Here is a 20,016-nt window from a genome sequence, read left to right on the forward strand (position 1 = left end):
ACTTCATAACACCAGACAAATCGACCATTCCAATCCTAGTCACCCAGGTAATCTCCTACTGCAACAACACATCCCACAATGAGAAGATGGATGGAACAAGTACGTAACATGATGCACTCTGGAACTGCATTCCTTTTGCAATCTGTTGTAGACATTTAGGGTCTGACTAATGCACCAACATGCATGGATCTTCCACTGACATCAAAAGGTTTCTACCAAACAAGAATGCACCCAACACCCTATTTCTACCAAAGAACAAAACAAAGTTGAGTGGCTGGTAGGAATCAAGTGGACAGTAAAGAGTGAAGAAGGGGAACTGGCTGCATCCCTCAACTATTCATTACAGATTTGTTAAATCAATGTAAAAGCAACCCCTCGCGGCAGGTACTATCCCATTTTCTGAAGCGACAAACCCCATGGGACAAGAGTGGCTCTGCTAAGACCCTTTTTGGCTACAGGCTGTTCCAGAAGCTGCCTGTACACCGCATTGCTTCCTGCTGGCCTACGGGGGTCAGAAGGTGTTGGATCATATTAAAGAAGTTCTGTATTAAAATCACAAATGAGTGTGATTCCCCATAGTTTAAATTCCAGGGTATTACTAATTAAGAGGTCTCTTGATTTTTGGTACTGTTTCTCTCCCTCGATATGTGAAACTTGCAAGCTGCTAATTGCGTTACTACATTCTAAGACAGAGTCTGTTCTCAAAGCAATTCACACAGAGAGAGACTCAAAACAATACTCTGTAACAACAGAAACAGCACCCAGAGACTCCCCACCCTTTTGTTGTATTAACAATTGTGATTAAAATAGAGATAGAGGATGTATGTGGATGGATGCTTGGTGTGGATAATAACTGAATGATCAGGGAGGTGCCAGCCTAAGAATCCAGTGTCCATCGGCTGAAGAAGGCGTCAAGTGGAAATAACCAGAGGACCCCCAGAGGGCAGACTGGAATCCACCCAACAGCCTCAAGAATGGGAGAACCAAAGAACAAGATAACATCTAGCAGCAGGGAGCCATCAGGAATGTGCCATCTGCTGATTGATCCAGCATGATGAAGCAATTCCCATAGACTGGCATAGGAAGAAATTCCTATAAAAATGGACTCTAGAAAGTGAGAACTTGGGGCTCTGATTCTGCAAATCAACTTCCAGGAGGAGCGTTAGATGAGCATCTAACAAGGCCCTGCTCCCTCCTCAGGTCCAGGCCACTTGGCCAGTGGCTTGGCATGAGCAACTCTAAGGCTGGTAACTATAATAACAACCTTGCAGAACCTGTGTGTGTGTGTGAATAACTATGAAATTGATTATGTAAAGAGTTGTCACTTTGGATGGGCTAGCACCAGCAGGAGAGTGAATTTGTGTGGGGGGTGGAGGGTGAGAAAACCTGGATTTGTGCTGGAAATGGCCCACCTGTTGATCACTTTAGATAAGCTATTACCAGCAGGACAGTGGGGTGGGAGGAGGTATTGTTTCATATTCTCTGTGTGTATATAAAGTCTGCTGCAGTTTCCACGGTAAACATCTGATGAAGTGAGCTGTAGCTCACGAAAGCTCATGCTCAAATAAATTGGTTAGTCTCTCAGGTGCCACAAGTCCTCCTTTTCTTTTTATGAAATTGAATGGAATGTTATAGCTATAACTAACTGCTTACTACGATTCTTTCTGTATTCACAATAAATGTGGTATTTTGCCTTTTTCCCTTTAATAAGATCCTCCTGGTTTTTATTTTATTGGTATAACAAAGGGACCATTGTCATCATCTAGTCTGACCTCCTGGATAGACAGGCCAGAGACCCACCCCACAATAATTCCTAGGCCCTACTCAGCAATTCAGGTTGTGACAAGTGGCCTGCACCTCTGTTAGCTGCTATGTGGGTTGAGTAAGAGGCATGATCCTCAACACACAGATGGAAAGGCAGAGGCTCCAAGAGGTTAAGCAACCTGCCTAGAAGACATTCTGGATTAAGTATGGGACTGACAGCCTGAAACAAACTACGTCCTGAGTGGATGGACACTGATTCACTGCTTGGCCTCAGGCATCTCACAAAGGTCCATATTTTCAAAAATGGCAACCGATGTTGGGTGCCTCAAATTTTAGCAGGCCAGCTTGGGATCCCCTGGGTCTGATTTGCTGAGCTGCTTGTACTGCAGCTGGAGGCGCTCAGCCCAGCTAAAAAACCCAGCTGACAGCAAGGCCCCTGCTACCTGCGCCAGAGGCCCCTTTTGACAAGTTTGGCCTGGACTCTTTGGGCTCAGGGCCCACGGCCAGAAAGTGGGGCCAAAAGTCCCCCCAAGGCGGGTCTCGAGAGCCCCCGGTTCCCTGGGCAGGTCCATTGCCCACTGGGGCTGGCCCAGAGCCGCTGCCGGGACATCCACCAGCCTGCAGGCCCGCGTCGCACAGTGCCCGGCGGCGCTGGGTTTGCTGGGGGCAGCAGAGGACACAGGCGGACCCGGCGCCAAGCTCCTCGTCCCTTAGTCCGGGCTGGGTCCTCGGCTCGGCGAGCCGGCCCCGGCCAAGCCCCAGCCCGGCACCTCCCCCGCGCGGCGCGGCCGGGCGAGCCCGTGGCGCCCCACAGGCAGCAGCCGGGCAGAAAGCGGAGCCCCAAGGCCCGGCGACGGGCCGGGCGGGCCGGGCCCCACCCCGCGGGCTTTGTCCCCCCGGCCGGCCGGGCCGCAGCCTCCAGCAGGGGGCGGCGGCGCCGCGCAGGAGCCGCTCCCCCGGCCCGCCCCGCTCCGCTCCCCGCCCGGCCGCAGACAAAGGCGGCCTCCCGCCTGCCCGCCCGCCCGCCCGCCGGCTGCCAGCTCCGCGCCGGGCCCGCGCGCGGCATGGGCGGCTCCGGGGGCCCCGCGGAGCCATGAGGCGCGGGCTGCGGGCGCAGCGGCGAGCAGCATGGCCGGGGCCGGGGCCGGGGCCGGGGCCAGGGCCGGCCGGCGCGGCATCCCCAAGCGCAAGCCCAACTTCACGCTGCAGGAGATCGACATCCTGATGAGCGAGGTGCTGCGCTACGAGCAGCTGCTCTTCGGCGCCAGCTCCACCAACGTCAACGCCTACGAGAAGCAGAAGATCTGGTGGCGCATCACCAACAAGATCAACGCGGCGGGCCGCAACCAGCGCGACATCGGCGAGGTGAAGAACCGCTGGCGCGGCCTGCGCCGCCGGGCCAACGACAAGATCACCCGGCACCGCCAGGAGCGCCAGGCGCCGCCCGACGCCCGCGGCTGCCCCGCGCCCCGCGAGCCCGGGCTCGGCCCGCAATGGGGCCTGCACGGCGTGTGCCCGCTGGACGCGCCGCCCGGCCCCGGCGAGGTGCCCGCGCCGCAGGGTGAGTGAGGGGGGCCCGGCCGCGCCAGCGCCCCTGGGCCGGGCTCGGGCCCCCGGCGCTGCCTGGCCCGGGGCCGCTTCGCCGGGGCCGCCGCGTGACCCGCTGCCCTCCCCGGCCCGTCCAGCCCGCGCCGGCCGCTGGCTAGTGCGGGCTCGCCCCCGGCTCGCCCCCGGCCGCACGGCAGCCGCTTGTCTGTGGGGCGCAGTGCCCGGGCAGGTCTCTAATGCCCGAGGGTGCGGAGATGGCTCGAGTCCGGAAGGGCTGCGTGATGCAGCCTGGCCAAGCCGGCGGCCTGCCCTGCGCCCGGCTCCCCGGGGAGCAGGTCCCACGCGAGCTGCATGCCCTGGCGCTTTTCACCGAAGCTTTCGCAGCGAGGCCATGTTACAAGAGACGGGGCAGGCTGCGCCCCCCTGGGGGTGATTCCCGGTGTGGGGAGACATGCTCGCGGTGGCTCTGATCACGGGAGTGTGCTAAACACCGAGGGTATCGGGCATAGCGGGAGCCCCTGGCTGCCCCCCACATACCTGTCCGCGACGTTAGGCGGGTGCTTGGGCGGCTAGACCCTCAGCCCATGTGGCTCCGCTCGATTTGTTAGCACAGTAGCTTGACATGCAGACATACTCGGTCTCTCCTTTTGGGCCCCAGCCCAGCTGGGGCATTTAATAGCGCTTGGGTGCCATTTCTCTCTGTTTGGTCAGTGGGTGGTGGTGTTTGTAGCTTATGGCGCTTATCATAGTATCCGAGCACCTCCAGCATCCATGGATTAAGCCTCTATCACAGCACAGTATCGTGGCCATTTTAGAGGGGGCAATTCAGGCATGTGGGGGTGCACGGACTTGTCCAAGCCCACACAAAGAGTCTGGCAGTGCCAGGAATAGAAGCAGATTTCCCGATTAGCAGTACTGTGCTTTAACAAGCAAATCTTTGCTTCCAAAAGGCTCCAGAACAGAACACTGTGATCTGGGTGTGGCTGGCACACAGCTGTGGGGAGAGGGCCTTGCCTCCGTGCTTGGGAACATGATACCTCGGCAGCTGCTGCCCAGTGCCACACTGCTTTGTTGCCATATCGCTCTGCAAACTCGCATCTGTCTTGCTATTCCCAGTCCTTCCTCTGGCTCGTGCAGAGCACTGCTGCCTCTCAGATTTCTCCCTCCCTGAGAAGACTTTCTTTCAGGCTGTCTGCCCTCCATGGCACTCTTTCTTTTCTTTTCTTTTCTTTTTTCTTTTCAACTATTGTGCTTTTGCTCTTTTATTTTTAGCTTCAGCAAGAGCCTTTGGATCACTCCTGTGTCCCCCCTGCTATCTTGACATTAGCAAAGCTTTTGACATGCTCTCCCACAGTATTCTTGCCAGCAAGTTAAAGAAGTATGGGCTGGATGAATGGACGATAAGGTGGATAGAAAGCTGACTCGGTTGTCAGGCTCAGCGGGTAGTGATCAATGGCTCCATGTCTAGTTGTCAGCTGGTATCTAGCGGAGTGCCCCAGGGGTCAGTCCTGCAGCTGGTTTTGTTCAATATCTTCATTAATGATCTGGATGATGGGATGGATTGCACCCTCAGCAAGTTTGCAGATGACACTAAGATGGGGGGAGAGGTAGATACGGTGGAGGGTAGGGATAGGGTCCAGAGTGACCTAGACAAATTGGAGCAGGGGTGGACAAACTTTTTGACCCGAGGGCCACATCGGGGTTGCTAAACTGTATGGAAGGCCAGGTAGGGAAGGCTGTGCCCCCCAAACAGCCTGGCCCCTGCCCCCTATTTGCCCCCTCCCACATGCTGTCCCCTAACTGCCCCCCCTTAGAACTCCTGACCCATCCAACCCCCCCACTCCTTGTCCCCTGACTGCCCCCTCCCAAGACCCCTCACCCCAACCAGGCCCCCAGGACTCCACCCCCATCCGAGTCCCCCGACCACCCCACCTCCCCCAACCTCTGCTCCATCCAACTGCCCCCTGGGACCCTCTGTCCCTTACTGGCCAGAGCCAGCCACGCTGCCCAGCTGGAGCTTGCAGCCATGCCACCCAGAGCATTGTGCCGGAGGCGCAGTGAGCTGAGGCTGCGAGGGAGAGGGGGCAGCAGGGGAGGGACCGGGGGCTCAGGGGCTGGGCAGGAGGGGCCCACGGGCCAGATGTGGCCCGCGGGCTGTAGTTTGCCCACCTGTGAATTGGAGGATTGCGCCAAATGAAAACTGATGAGGTTCAACAAAGACAAGTGCAGAGTCCTGCACTTAAAAAGAGAGAATCCCATGCACCGCTACAGGCTGGGGACCGACTGGCTAAGCAGAAGTTCGGCAGAAAAGGACCTGGGGATTAAAGTGGACGCCAAGAAGGCCAACGACATATTGGGCTGTATTAGTAGGAGCATTGCCAGCAGATCGAGGGAAGTGATTATTCCCCTCTATTTGGCACTGGTGAGGCCACGCCTGGAGTATTGTGTCCAGTTTTGGTCCCCCCACTAGAGAAGGGATATGGACAAATTGGAGAGAGTCCAGCAGAGGGCAACAAAAATGATTAGGAGGCTGGGGCACATGACTTACATAAGAACATAGAATCATAGAATCATAGAATATAAGGGTTGGAAGGGACCCCAGAAGGTCATCTAGTCCAACCCCCTGCTCGAAGCAGGACCAATTCCCAGTTAAATCATCCCAGCCAGGGCTTTGTCAAGCCTGACCTTAAAAACGTCTAAGGAAGGAGATTCTACCACCTCCCTAGGTAACGCATTCCAGTGTTTCACCACCCTCTTAGTGAAAAAGTTTTTCCTAATATCCAATCTAAACCTCCCCCACTGCAGCTTGAGACCATTACTCCTCGTTCTGTCATCTGCTACCATTGAGAACAGTCTAGAGCCATCCTCTTTGGAACCCCCTTTCAGGTAGTTGAAAGCAGCTATCAAATCCCCCCTCATTCTTCTTTTCTGCAGGCTAAACAATCCCAGCTCCCTCAGCCTCTCCTCATAACTCATGTGTTCCAGACCCCTAATCATTTTTGTTGCCCTTCGCTGGACTCTCTCCAATTTATCCACATCCTTCTTGAAGTGTGGGGCCCAAAACTGGACACAGTACTCCAGATGAGGCCTCACTAATGTCGAATAGAGGGGAACGATCACGTCCCTCGATCTGCTCGCTATGCCCCTACTTATACAACATAACAATGGCCATACTAGATCAGACCAAAGGTCCATCCAGCCCAGCATCCTGTCTGCCAACAGTGGCCAATGCCAGGTGCCCGAGAGGGAGTGAACGTAACAGGTAATGATCAAGTGATCTGTCTCCTGCCATCCATCTCCACCCTCTGACAAACAGAGACTAGGGACACCATTCCTTACCCATCCTGGCTAATAGCCATTAATAGACTTAACCTCCATTAATTTATCCAGTTCTCTTTTAAACCCTGTTATAGTCTTACAAGGAGAGGCTGAGGGAACTGGGGTTATTTAGTCTGTAGAAGAGAAGAGTGAGGGGGGATTTGATAGCAGCCTTCAACTACCTGAAGTGGGGTTCCAAAGTGGATGGAGCTCGGCTATTCTCAGTGGTGGCAGATGACAGAACAAGGAGCAATGGTCTCAAGTTGCAGTGGGGGAGGTCTAGGTTGGGTATTAGGAAACACTATTTCACTAGGAGGGTGGTGAAGCACTGGAATGGGTTATCTAGGGAGGTGGTGGAACCTCCATCCTTAGAGGTTTTTAAGGCCCGGCTTGACAAAGTCCTGGCTGGGATGATTTAGTTGGGGTTGGTCCTGCTTTGAGCAGGGGATTGGACTAGATGACCTCCTGAGGTCTCTTCCAACCCTAATATTCTATGATTCTGTGCAGCTCTCCCCAAACTGTTATAGTCAGATACATCATTCCCACTCCTTCCCAGTCAGTAATGGAGATGTTAAAAGGACAACTAACGCTGCTCCCTCTAATGCCACACCAGGCGCTTCTCCTTACCCAGTGATCCCCTTTGTCTGCAGCCTTTCAGCCACTTTCTGTTACAAATGATAGTGCTTCTGGCCAAACAATTTGACCCAACTGTGAGACAGGTTCAGTGAAACAGAGTATGAGGTGCTTTAGCGAAGTCCAAGTATGTAACATGCCCCCCCCCACCCCCTCCATCATCTATGTCTGCAGTTTCCCATTGAGGTTGTTGTCTAATGCTTATATTGTGGTAATGCATAGAGGCCTCAACCAGGCCAGGACCCCGTGCTGTGTACAAACCCATAGTAAATGGAAGTGCCTGCCCCAAGGATCTTATATTTTCAAAGGCCAGACATAACAGGTGCATGAAGCAAGGATGGGGGAACAGAAATAATTTGATGTCTTGGGACAGACTAGTTGTGTGCTCAATTCTAAGCTAATCAGCAGCTGTAAGAGTGTGGAGGTACGTCACTAGGCCCAGATGGTATTCACCCAAGAGTTCTGAAGGAACTCAAATGTGAAATTGCAAAACTACTAACTGTGGTTTATAACCTGTCATTTAAATCCGCTTCTGTCCCAAATGACAGGGGGATAGATAGTGTAATGCCAATTTTTTAAAAGCTCCAGAGGAGATTCTGGCAATTACAGGCCAGTAAGCCTGACTTGCGTACCGGGCAAACTGGTTCAAACAATAGTAAAGAACAGAATTGTCAGACACATAGATGAACATAATTTGTTGGCGAAGAGTCAGCATGGTTTTTGTAAAGGGAAATCATGCCTCACCAATCTGCTAGAATTCTTTGAGGAGGTCAACAGACATGTGGACAAGGCGGATCCAGTGGATACAGTGTACTTAGATTTTCAGGAAAGCCTTTGACAAGGTCCCTCACCAAAGGCTCTTAAGCAAAGTAAACTGTTATGGAATAAGAGGGAAGGTCCTCTCATGGATGAGTAGCTGGTTAAAATATAAGAAACAAAGTTTAGGAATAAATGGTCAGTTTTCAGAATAGAGGGACGTAAATAGTGGTGTCCCCCAGAGGTCTGTACTGGGCCAAGTCCTATTCAAAATATTCATAAATGATCTGGAAAAAGGGGTAAACAGGGAGGTGGCAAAATTTGCAGATGATACAAAACTACTCAATATAGTTAAGTCCCAGGCAGACTGTGGGGAGTTACAAAAGGGTCTCACAAAATTGGGTGACTGGGCAACAAAATGGCTGATGAAATTCAGTGCTGATGAATGCAAAGTAATGCACATTGGAAAACATCATCCCAACTATACATATAAAATCATGAGTCTAAATTAGCTGTTACCACTCAAGAGAGAGATCTTGGAGTCATTGTGGATAGTTCCCTGAAAACATCCACGCAATGTGCAGCAGCAGTCAAAAAAGCAAACAGAATGTTGGGAATCATTAAGAAAGCAATAGGTAATAAAACAGAAAATATCATAGTGTCTCTATATAAATCCACGGTACGCCCACATCTTGAATATAGCATACTGATGTGGTCGCCGCATCTCAAAAAAGATGTATTGGAATTGGAAAAGGTTCAGAAAAAGGGCAACAAAAATTATTAGGGGTATGGAATGGCTTCTGTATGTGAAGAGATTAATGAGAATGGGACTTTTCAGTTTAGAAAAGAGGCGACTAAGGGGGGATATGATAGAGGTCTATAAAATCATGAGTGGTGTGGAGAAAGTAAATAAGGAAATGTTATTTACTCCTTCTCATAACACACAAACTTTAGGCGTCACTGAATGAAATTAATAGGCAGCAGGTTTAAAACAAAAATAGGAAGTATTTCTTCACACAACGCACAGTCAACCTGTGGAACTCCTTGCCAGAGGATGTTGTGAAGGCCAAGACTATAACAGGGTTAAAAAAAGAACTAGATAAATTCATGGAGGATAGGTCCATCAATGGCTATTAGCCAGGATTGGCAGGGATGGTGTCCCTAGCCTCAGTTTGCCAGAAGGTGGGAATGGGCAACAGGGGCTGGATCACTTGATGATTACCTGTTCTGTTCATTCCCTCTGGGGCAAAAGATTGGATACTGGGCTAGATGGACCTTTGGTCTGACCCAGTATGGCCATTGTTCTGTTCTTATGGCTGCCAGGCTGTTCTATGGCTGCATTATGGCTGGGAAGCTTTGAGGAGGCACTCCAAGGAGGATACGGTGATTGATGGCTTTAGGGATTCTGGCTGGGATGGAGGGGTAGCCTGGGAGAAAGTGTGAAAGTACTGGATGATCCTGGCTCAGATGAGAATTCTGGCAACATGCTGGGTGGGAAGACTGGATCTAAGGAGGTCTCATGTAGGAAGAAGTAGCAGAACTTAGGCACAGCCTAGTCAAAGGAGGGGACCACGTAAAACATAGGGCTTGAGAGATGCCATCCATTGTGCTAGAGAAAGTGAAAGAGCAGGAGATCCAACCTGGCCATGTTAAATTTCATTTGGCGGCTGTTTTGTTCAACATCTTCATTAATGATCTAGATGATGGGATGGATTGCACCCTCAGCAAGTTCACGGATGACACTTAGCTGGCGGGAGAGGTAGGTATACTGGAGGGTAGATCCAGAGTGACCTAGACAAATTTGGGGATTGGGCCAAAAGAAATCTGATAAGGTTCAACAAGGAGAAGTGCAGAGTTTTGCACTTAGGACGGGAAGAATCCCATGCACTGCTACAGGCTGGGGACCAACTGGCTAAGCTGATCTGCAGAAAAGGACCTGGGGATTACAGTGGATGAGAAGCTGGATATGTGTCAACAGTGTGCCCTTGTTGCCAAAAAGGCTAACGGCATATTGGGCTGCATTAGTAGGAGCATTGCCAGCAGATCGAGGGAAGTGATCGTTCCCCTCTATTCGGCACTGGTGAGGCCACACCTGAAGTACTGCGTACAGTTTTGGGCCCCCCACTACAGAAAGGATGTGGACAAATTGGAGAAAGTCCAGCGGAGGGCAGTGAAAATGATCAGGGGGCTGGGGCACATGACTTACAAGGAGAGGCTGAAGGAACTGGGGTTACTTAGTCTGCAGAAGAGAAGAGTGAGGGGGGATTTGATAGCAGCCTTCAGCTACCTGAAGGGGGGGTTCCAAAGAGGATGGAGCTAGGCTCCATGTGGTGGCAAATGACAGAACAAGGAGCAATGGTCTCAAGTTGCAGTGGGGGAAGTCTAGGTTGGATATTAGGAAACACTATTTCACTAGGAGGGTGGTGAAGCACTGGAATGGGTTACCTAGGGATGTGGTGGAATCTCCATCCTTAGAGGTTTTTAAGGCCCAGCTTGACAAAGCCCTGGCTGGGATGATTTAGTTGGGGCTGGTCCTGCTTTGATCAGGGGGTTGGACTAGATGACCTCCTGCGGTCTCTTCCAAGCCAATTCTTTTATGATTCTGAGGATGCTGATAAATTGAAGAAGGTTCAGAGAAGATCTGGGAGTTTGATTAAATGATTAGAAACAAGCCGTATAGTGATAAACTCAAGGAGCCCAATCCATTTAGCTTAACAAAGAGAACATCAAAGGGTGACTTGATCACTGTTTGTAAGTACCTACATGGGGAAAAATATTTTAAAATAGACTCTTCAGTCTAGCAGAGGAAGGTCTAACGTGATCCAACAGCTGTAATTTGTTGCTAGACAAATGCAGACTGGAAATAAGGTGTAAATGTAACAGTGAGGGTCATTGGTAAATTAACCATTGGAACAAGGGGCGTGGTGGATTCTCCATCACTGACCATTTTAAAGTTAAGATGGGTGGTTTTTGTTAAAGATCTGCTCCACTAATTGGGGAAAGTTCTGATTTCTTATATCACACAGGCTGTAGACTAGATGATCACAATGGTCCCTTCTGGCCTTGGAGTCTGTGAATCAGAGGAAGACGTTTGGAGTCAAGTTAGGTCTGTGAGTTATCAGCTCATCAGCAGAAGCAAGCTCCCCACAGACCAGGACACACCTACTCAAAGTGGCATCTGACCCTGCTGTAACAGCAGATGCAAAACTTGAAGCCGTATCTCCACAGCTACCCCCATATCTCTACAATACCCCCACAACACACCTTTCAGGATCCATGGGTCGTACACATGCTAATCATAATATGTGGTGTACCCAATCCTGCACACTAAATGGTCCAGTAACAGCTACATAGGAGCAATGAGATAATTGCTGCATGCTGAAATTAATGCATGCAGAAAAATGAGACAAAAACACCCTACCACCTGTGGGTGAACGCTTCACAAAGCATCTCTCTATAGCTGACCCTGCAGTCCTCATCCTCAAAGGAAACCTGCACAACACAGTCAAAAGACCAGTCTGGGAGCTTCTATTCATAACTGTTCTAGATGCTAACGATCATGGACTCAGGCTGTCTACACTAGAGAGCTTACAGCGGCCCAGCTGGAAGGTCTCCATGTAGCTGCTCTGTGCTGGCGGGAGCGAGCTCTCCTGTCGACATGATTAACCCACTCCCAACGACCGGCGGTAGCGGTGTTGGCAGGAGAAGCTCTCCCACTGACAGCGCTGTGCACACTAGTGCTTATGCCTGTGTAGTTTGTCACTTGGGAGTGGGAATAGTCACACCTCTGAGCGACATCCAGCTTTGCTGACATAAGTGGTAGTGTAGCCATGACCTTAGTACAGACATTGGATTTATGGCTTATTACAACAATCTGTAACCCACTAACCCCCACTTTTTCCCCCTCTGACTGCAGGGGTGTTAGCGGGCCACTTCATCTTGAACGGTTCTTTACTGTGTGTGTTAACTACTTTGGCTGAACAATCTGTTCTACCTTGCCCTTAGCTGTGATGCTCAGAGTACTTTTCCCAGGCCTGAAGAAGAGCTCTGTGTGGCCCGAATGCTTGTCTCGCTCACCAGCTGTATTTGGTCCAGTAAAGGATATTTCCTCACCCGCTTGTCTCTATTAGCAGCATAGAGATAGTAGCCAAAGCCAAGTTTGCAGCTGAGAGCACTGGCAACAAGGCCAGGATGGAGGCCGTGCAGGTTGGGCATAAGGACAGATGGAGGGAGAAGGGAGGGCACTGACAGCAATCTGAGAGGTGCTAGGAGAACCAAAGAAGGTCTCACTCATGAAAGCCCTGGGCTGACAGGATTCTTTTTAGAAGAGAAGGAGTGATTGTGTCAAAGGCAGCCAATGGGTCATGAAGGGCACCAGGACCGTGCAGGAGTCGTTTCAGGACAATGCAGGGGGCAGGTGCTGGCTTGGAAGGGCTCTGAATGGAATTGGGGAGGAGTTTCAAACAGTGACTGTAGCAGCATGCTCTCAATGAGGGGATGGGGCAGTAACTTGTGGGGAGTTGGGGTCAAGATAGCTTTTTATGATCTGAGAGGCCATGCACATCTGTATGTTGAAGGACAGGAGCAGAAGGATGGGGGCAAGCGGTCAGGAGTCAGGGCTGAGTCCCTGGCACCAGTGGGTGGGAGGGTGAGCAGGGAAGTCACTGGAGTGCATAGGCGCTGACTTTGTGGATGCTCCAGGGCTGGAGAACCCCGGGGTAAAAACGGTGGGTGCTGAGCACCCGCCGGCAGCCCTGCTATCCACTCCTCCCATCCCCCCAGCACCTCCCACCCGCCGCGAACAGTCTGTTTCGCAGTGTGCGGAAGACTGCGAGGGAGGGGAAGGAGCGAGGACTCGGTGCATATGGGGAGGGAGCAGAACTGGGCGGAGCAGGGGTGGGAAGAGGTGGGGCCTTGTAGGAAGGGATGGAGTGGGGATGGGGCCTGGGACAGAGCTGGGGAGTCAAGCACCCCCCAGCACTTTGGAAAGTCGGTGCCTGTGCCGGAGTGTTGGTAATGGGAGAGGGGGAAGATTGGTCCTGAGCTTATCTGGCAACCCCCTCCCCTGCCATTGCTTCCTAGGGAAGGAAACTAGATTGGCCAAGCAGTGATCAGCTGAGTTACGCGCCTTTCCTCTCTGGAAAACTTGCTTTTCTCTCGTCTGATAAATTCCTCAGTTCCTCCCAGCTCTTCAGCAACTCTGCGCTCTAAGTAGCCCATCACATGTCATCAATAATGTGTGGTTCTGACAAACTGGGGTGCCAGACTGCCCCACACAGCTGTTGAATGCAGAACTGCTCACTAAGACGTCAGCTGGCCCTCCCTCTTTTTGGCACTCGGATGTTTTCTGAGCCAACCCTGCTCTGATGTATTCCTCTTGCTTGGGTTAAAATATCCTTAGCCCTCCCTTATGAAGGGATAAGTGAGCTCACCTGGCCTCCTCTCCTCTGCATGTGTAGCTTTGGAGTTGTCCTTAACATGGAAAAATCTCTTCCCATTCTGGCCTCTGTAGGGCTGGCAACGCCAAAGGGCTGGGAATGGTGAGAACTGGGAATTTCTTTCAGAATCATAGAATATCAGGGTTGGAAGGGACCCCAGAAGGTCATCTAGTCCAACCCCCTGCTCAAAGCAGGACCAATCCCCAACTAAATCATCCCAGCCAGGGCTTTGTCTAAGCTTGACTTTAAAAACCTCTAAGGAAGGAGATTCCATCACCTCCCTAGGTAACGCATTCCAGTGCTTCACCACCTTCCTAATATCCAACCTAAACCTCCCCCACTGCAACATGAGACCATTACTCCTTGTTCTGTCATCTGCTATCACTGAGAACAGTCTAGCTCCATCCTCTTTGGAATCCCCTTTCACGTAGTTGAAAGCAGCTATCCAATCCCCCCTCATTCTTCTCTTTTGCAGACTAAATAATTCCAGTTCCCTCAGCCTCTCCTCATAAGTCATGTGCTCCAGCCCCCTAATAATTTTTGTTGCCCTTCGCTGGACTCTTTCCAATTTTTCCACATCCTTCTGGAAGTGTGGGGCCCAAAACTGGACACAGTACTCCAAATGAGGCCTCACCAATGTCGAATAGAGGGGAACGATCACGTCTCTCGATCTGCTGGCAATGCCCCTACATATACATCCCAAAATGCCATTGGCCTTCTTGGCAACAAGGGCACACTATTGACTCCTATCCAGCTTCTCGTCCACTGTCACCCCTAGGTCCTTTTCTGCAGAACTGCTGCCTAGCCATTCGGTCCCTAGTCTGCAGCGGTGCATTGGATTCTTCCGTCCTAAGTGCAGGACTCTGTCCTTGTCCTTGTTGAGCCTCATCAGATTTCTTTTGGCCCAATCCTCTAATTTGTCTAGGTCCCTCTGTATCCTATCCCTACCCTCCAGCGTATCTACCTCTCTTCCCAGTTTAGTGTCCTCTGCAAACTTGCTGAGGGTGCAATCCATGCCATCCTCCAGATCGTTAATACCACTTGGCCCCATGTGAGACAAACCCATCCAGACAGCTCAGTTTTCCGCAATATTTTTATTAGTGCTTAGATCCAGAGGAGCATATACAGTAACTCATGGGCCAAATTCAGCACTGGCGCATGCAGGAATAGCGCCAGTGGAGTGGTGTGTTTACACCGGCACTGAATTTGGCTCTACAGCTGGCTATACAGCACCTTACTGCTTCTCTGGCCTTGGGCAAGTCACGTAACTTCTTTGCTCTCTGCCTTTCTGTGACATGGGGTAGCTGCCTCCCTATCTCCCTGAGATCTTAGGGAGCCACTCTGCAGTCTTTTAGCACAGACCCTGTATAACCCGTTTGATTTCATGAGGGCTTCACATAGGACTCCACGTTAGTGAAGACTTGCATGAATTGGGCCTTAATTAGCTGACATTTGTGAAGGGCATTCAAAGAGTGCTTTCAGATTAAGCACCGTTGTTGAGGTTACATTCTAAAATGGGACCACTTTCCTGTCTTGGAGGTTGTAGGTTTGTGAGGGTTTTTTCCCCTCTCCTGGAAAAGCAGGTGGCCCATTGGTGTGACAACTCACCTGGGGTCACTTTCAGGCCACCGGAATGTTCTTCGTCATGCTGTCGTGAGGTTTTTTTCTCTCTCAAAATATTTTTTATTTGGGCTCTGGTTGAAATTTTTCCTTGGTACTTTGGTGATGCTGTCTCTTCAATAAACCTTGTCTAGCTCCACAAAATGTAGAGGGGTGGGTCGTGGGCACAGGGGGTGCAGCGCGGAATATGGAGGTGTGTTGGAGGGACAGTTTTAGCTGTTTGTTCATGTTAGAACTGAAAACTTGTGCACAGTGTACCCAGACTAGATTGACTGACTAGTTTTTCCCGTCAGATTCTATCCTACAGCTGAGAAGGGATCATGTGCAGCTGCTGAATGATTTAAAATGTATTTTCTCTCAGCAGCTGTACTTCAAACACCCGTATCATCTGCTCTCATTTCTCCTCCATCCCTCTTTGCGCGTAACCCTCCACTCCCACGACACCACTTAAAAAATGCTTGGAAATTCATACACACAGCTCTGCTGGTAAGCAGTTACAGTTGCTACACAACGTACCTGACACAAAAGCAAGGAAATGAAATTAAGCCACCTAACAAACAGTATGTACCACTCCTCCATCTGCAAGTACACACCTTATCTTTGCCACAAGCCACACAGTGCAGTCTACCTCTGTCCCCTTGGGTACCAGCCTTCCACTGCTACTGTTAATCACCCCTTTACCAGAGTGCCCTCTCCCACCACAACCACCATCCACACCTAGTGGTGGGAGAGAAGGGGGAATAGTCTCTTCTGTGGTATCTCCATTCCTGGAGACTTCCACCCATGGTAGCCCATTCTATACGATCCTCAGCTAATCTCTTTGTGGATTAATAGGTTTCTTGATCCACCCAGGACATGTGCTGTTAGATGGCTCAAGCGTTTGTGGGGTTTGTGTTGGGTATGGGAGGGGAATGTGTGGCACCCCTAGCTGCTTCACAGGGGAGTTCGTGTGGTAGTTACTAAAATTGGAATGGGGGAAAAAATTAAATCCATTACATGTATGTTGTCCACGTAGCCTAGATGGCTTTACTGTGCAATGCTGCCAGTCCTGGCATGGGGTGAAATCGCAGAGGGGGGTAGGCCTAGGACACGGCTCTCCCTGCAACTGGGAGGACTGGAAACCCTTATTTAATGGCAGCTGAGACTGGAAGACTGTGCTCTGGCTGACCCCCAGCCCTCCTGTTGGAGGAGAGTGGGAGGCAGAAGGCTTTTCTGGCCTTGCTTTGGTGGGGATGGGTTCAACAGTAACCCTGGCTATCCAGAGCCGAAGCATGGGGCTGTATTTTCCCTGGTGGCCCATGTCCAGGTGGGAAGCCGCCCTCTGTTGCTGACCCTGGTTCTGGCCTGCTGCCTGCTTTCTCTTTCCAGTCTGATCTGATCTATCCTCTTTGCCAGGGGCGGGTGTGAAGGAGGAGCCGGTGAAGGAGGAGCCGGTGGACGTGAAGCCAGAGCCATTCCATGCGCCTTCCACTGAGGCCACCCATCAGCAAGTGAAGCGGGGAGGAGAGAGGCGGCTCCTCAGGAGCGCTGGCCATGTGCCGGACGATCCATGTGAAGGTTGGAGCCGGAGCCCGCAGAATCCCTCGCAAACCGAACTCTCCATCAGCGAGCTGGGGGGTCAGCAGGAGCCCCTGGGCACGGATTTCACAAGTATTATCTTTGACCAAGAGGCAGAGCCACTGAATGATTGTAACACGAGTGAGAGTGTGACCCCTGTAACTGGGGCACTGCAAGAGGGGGGGCTGGAGAGTGGCCATCTCAGCCCTGTGGAGAAGCGGATTCTCCAGTCCAATGAGCAGCTGGTGCAGGAGATGCGAGCCTTCCGCAGGGAATATGCGGAGAGCCGCAGGGAAACTGCCTCCATCCTGCGCATCATCGCCAAGGCCCTCAGCAGCGTGAGCAGCAGCCTCTGTGAGATCCGCGATCTCTACCTCCGACAGCAAGTGACCCCCAAGCAGTGAGGGGCCACTAGGCCACATCATCACACAGCTGGGGTCGGGGGGACAGGCAGGACCTCCCACTGCCAGGGAGGGAAGTGCTGAGAGGGGCTGCATGAAACAGAGACGTGAACGACCCCTCAGCCAGCGGGAGAGAGATCTGGGGTTGGGGACATGGTTCTCCCACACTTTCCCTACTTCAATAAAACTCTGAACTGGCCATGTGCTCCCCCATCAGTATCTGTTCCAGGCAGGGCCTGTGCAGGGAGCTGCACACCAGTAAGAGTAGCTGGGGCATGGTTGTGGCATTTCTTCCCAAACACTTAACTGCTTTTGCTGCCCTCTCTGCTTCTGCTGCCTGTCCCTCCTGTGTCTCCTCTGCTGCAGCCCTGCCCTGTCACACTGACACCGAAAGAGTCCCCAGAGCTCTGCGTGGAACTGGGATGGGGCCACCTCTCTCAGACTGGGCTGTCACTAGGGCTGGGGGGGAAGGAAGTTGGAGGAGGGGATCCTTGGGCAGGGAGGCACGAAGCCAGAAATGTTCAGCCCTCTGGAGATCCCTGCCCCACTGGCTGGCATTGGATGCTTTAGGAAACAAGACAGCTTGTGATCAACAGTGATCTGCAGGTGCTTCCAGAACTGTAGTGCTATTGAGGGGAGATGGGGAACGGTTGGGGGAAGGTCAGTCTCTTAGGGTGACACTAATATGCCTATTCACACTAAATCCTGTCCCTCCCTCCCTCCCTCCTGGGCCAGAGCCTCCTTCGCCTGGCGATGGGTAAGTGCTGCACACTCTGAGGTGACTAGCCCAGGCTGCCGTGCCTGGCCAGTGCCATCTTCTCCATGGCGGCAGCCTGGCCTGTGCCCTCATTGCACTCTGCTGGTTTCCTAAAGTGGGGCTGCAGCACCGAAGTGCAGGGAGAGAGCCATGCCCAGCTGCCAGGCCAGACCTTCCCTGCTGTTTCTCCAGAAAAGTGGGAAGGGCCCCTGATCCCAGCCAGGCCAGGCTCCCAGGCTCAGGGCATGAGGGGTCCGACAGTGAGTCCTTGTGGGGCTCTTCCAGCATAGACCAGGTAAGTGCTTTCCCAATGCTGCCCACCCTCGGGAGCTACTCAGCCCTACTGTAGGACGTAGGACTAGGAGAGTAGGGGACTCTCGCTGCGCGGGTGGGGGGTAGAATCTAACCCAGAGCAGCAGGGTTACACACACCCTGCCTCTGAGAGGCAGAAATAAACTCCATGTCCATGGCTGACAGCATGTCTGGGGCTTTCCCCTTGGCCTAGCTACTCTGCATTGGCATGAGCTTGCACCTTTCTTGTGATCTGGCCTAATGAGCCAACAATCACTCCAGCCCCTTTGTTGTGTTGCTTTTCTCTGACTTTCCTCCCTGTTGCCTCTCCCCCTCTGGGACTGTGCTGCCCAGTCTGGAAAGGGATGTACTGCAGTGGCAGCATCCCATAGCCCAGCACATGGAAGGCCTATTGCTTCCGTTCTGTGCAGAGGCCATGCGAAATGGCATTGGCTATTACGTTTGAAGCCTTTCCAGACCCTTAGTATTATTTCCCTGTCTTCCCAGGCATTGTCAGCTCCTGTCATCTTTAGCTGATTAGCAGGCTCCCTCCCAGAGAAGTGGGGAAGTGATAGAGAAGGACCCAACACCAGTTCCTTCAGTCTCTGTTGGATGGTCTTGCTCACTCGCCAGCTTATAAGATCTTTGGGAGACCCTATCAGACACTTCACTCAATGCAGCTATTTCTGTACTTGCTGCATTGCAATCAGAGATCTTCCCCAACGGTCTGTACCCCTCTTGCTCCTGTTCTGAACATGGGTCAGTTGGCAAAAATGTTCCCCTGTGGGACCCTACCATTGGGCACCCCAATAAGTGCCTTCCCTTTCAGAGGGGCAGGGAACCAGCAGCTGCCACCTGCTTCAACAGAGAGGTGTTGCATGTTCAATCATCCCACATAATTAGGGGTGAAAATGTTGATCTACATCCTTGGTGGCTTTTGCCTTTAATGTCTTTTCTTACGCAAGGCGGACAGGTAGACATACTGGCGGGGTCTGCATTGCATTCCTTCCCATTTTTAAACAGGCTACTGAATGTTCCTGTTCCTGTCTCCTGACACTTCGACAGTCATTGTCAGAGGTTTCAGAGGAACAGCCGTGTTAGTCTGTATTCGCAAAAAGAAAAGGAGGACTTGTGGCACCTTAGAGACTAACCAATTTATTTGAGCATAAGCTTTCGTTAGCTAATTCCTTCAACCCCCTCCAGCCCAATAGGATCTGAGCCAGTGGAGTTGTACATGTTCATGTTTCCCACTATTCTATTGTTTTACAAGCTCTTAATTACTTCCTTCTGTCAAAACTCACCTGTATTTTTCCATTCAGGACAGATCTGCCCCAAGCCCTATCCTTGGTAAAACAGACATTGTGAGGGAGCCATCTAAAAACTGACCTTTTAACAGATCAGTCACATTTCCCCTTTGTAGAAGGGGTTTTGTCCACAGCCAGCTTTGAGGGGGAGGTGGGATCAACATGAAACAGCTGTCACTGGCATGCTCCTCTTGAGACCGAGTGTCTGGTACCAAGAGTAGTTCCAGAACCCTATTTGTTAGTGATCTGGGCTTGTTTTCTGATCTGGTGGCTCCCTGGGCTGCCGTGCTCCTTGCCTGAAGCGGCAGCCCTGTATGTCGCAGGAGAGACCCCATCCACCCGTAGCCCAGAGGAGGTGCTCGGGGCTGAGAGCCGGGAAGCTGCGAGTTAGAGTGTTACTTTCTGTTGGCTGCTAATATTTCTGTGACCTTCACAATCCTTTCTAGTAACCAAGCCCTCCTCTGGCTGCTCTAGAAGCAGACAACTATCACCCCACCCCACCCCTCAGTGTGCTGTGTACCAGAGCAGCCAGCAGCAGCCAGCTCTCCACTAAGGCAGAACCAAGTCTCAGTCGCTCACCCACCCGCTTTTGGCGATGAAGGTACCAGTGCTAGGCGTAGCTATGCTGA

At 51.8% G+C, this 20,016-nt stretch overlaps 1 protein-coding gene across 1 annotated transcript; it reads left to right on the forward strand.

Annotated features, from left to right (window-relative positions):
* Positions 1 to 1,891: 1,891 nt before the first annotated feature.
* On the forward strand, positions 1,892 to 17,234 carry LOC125625118 (uncharacterized). Its single transcript, XM_048826784.2, has 3 exons — positions 1,892 to 1,933; positions 2,479 to 3,325; positions 16,473 to 17,234. Exons 1-3 carry the CDS (start codon positions 1,892 to 1,894, stop codon positions 17,036 to 17,038), a joined length of 1,455 nt encoding a protein of 484 aa, XP_048682741.2. The 3' UTR covers positions 17,039 to 17,234.
* The last annotated feature ends 2,782 nt before the right edge of the window (positions 17,235 to 20,016 follow it).

Source organism: Caretta caretta, chromosome 21, assembly GCF_965140235.1.
Source record: "Caretta caretta isolate rCarCar2 chromosome 21, rCarCar1.hap1, whole genome shotgun sequence".
Taxonomy (NCBI): domain Eukaryota; kingdom Metazoa; phylum Chordata; order Testudines; family Cheloniidae; genus Caretta; species Caretta caretta.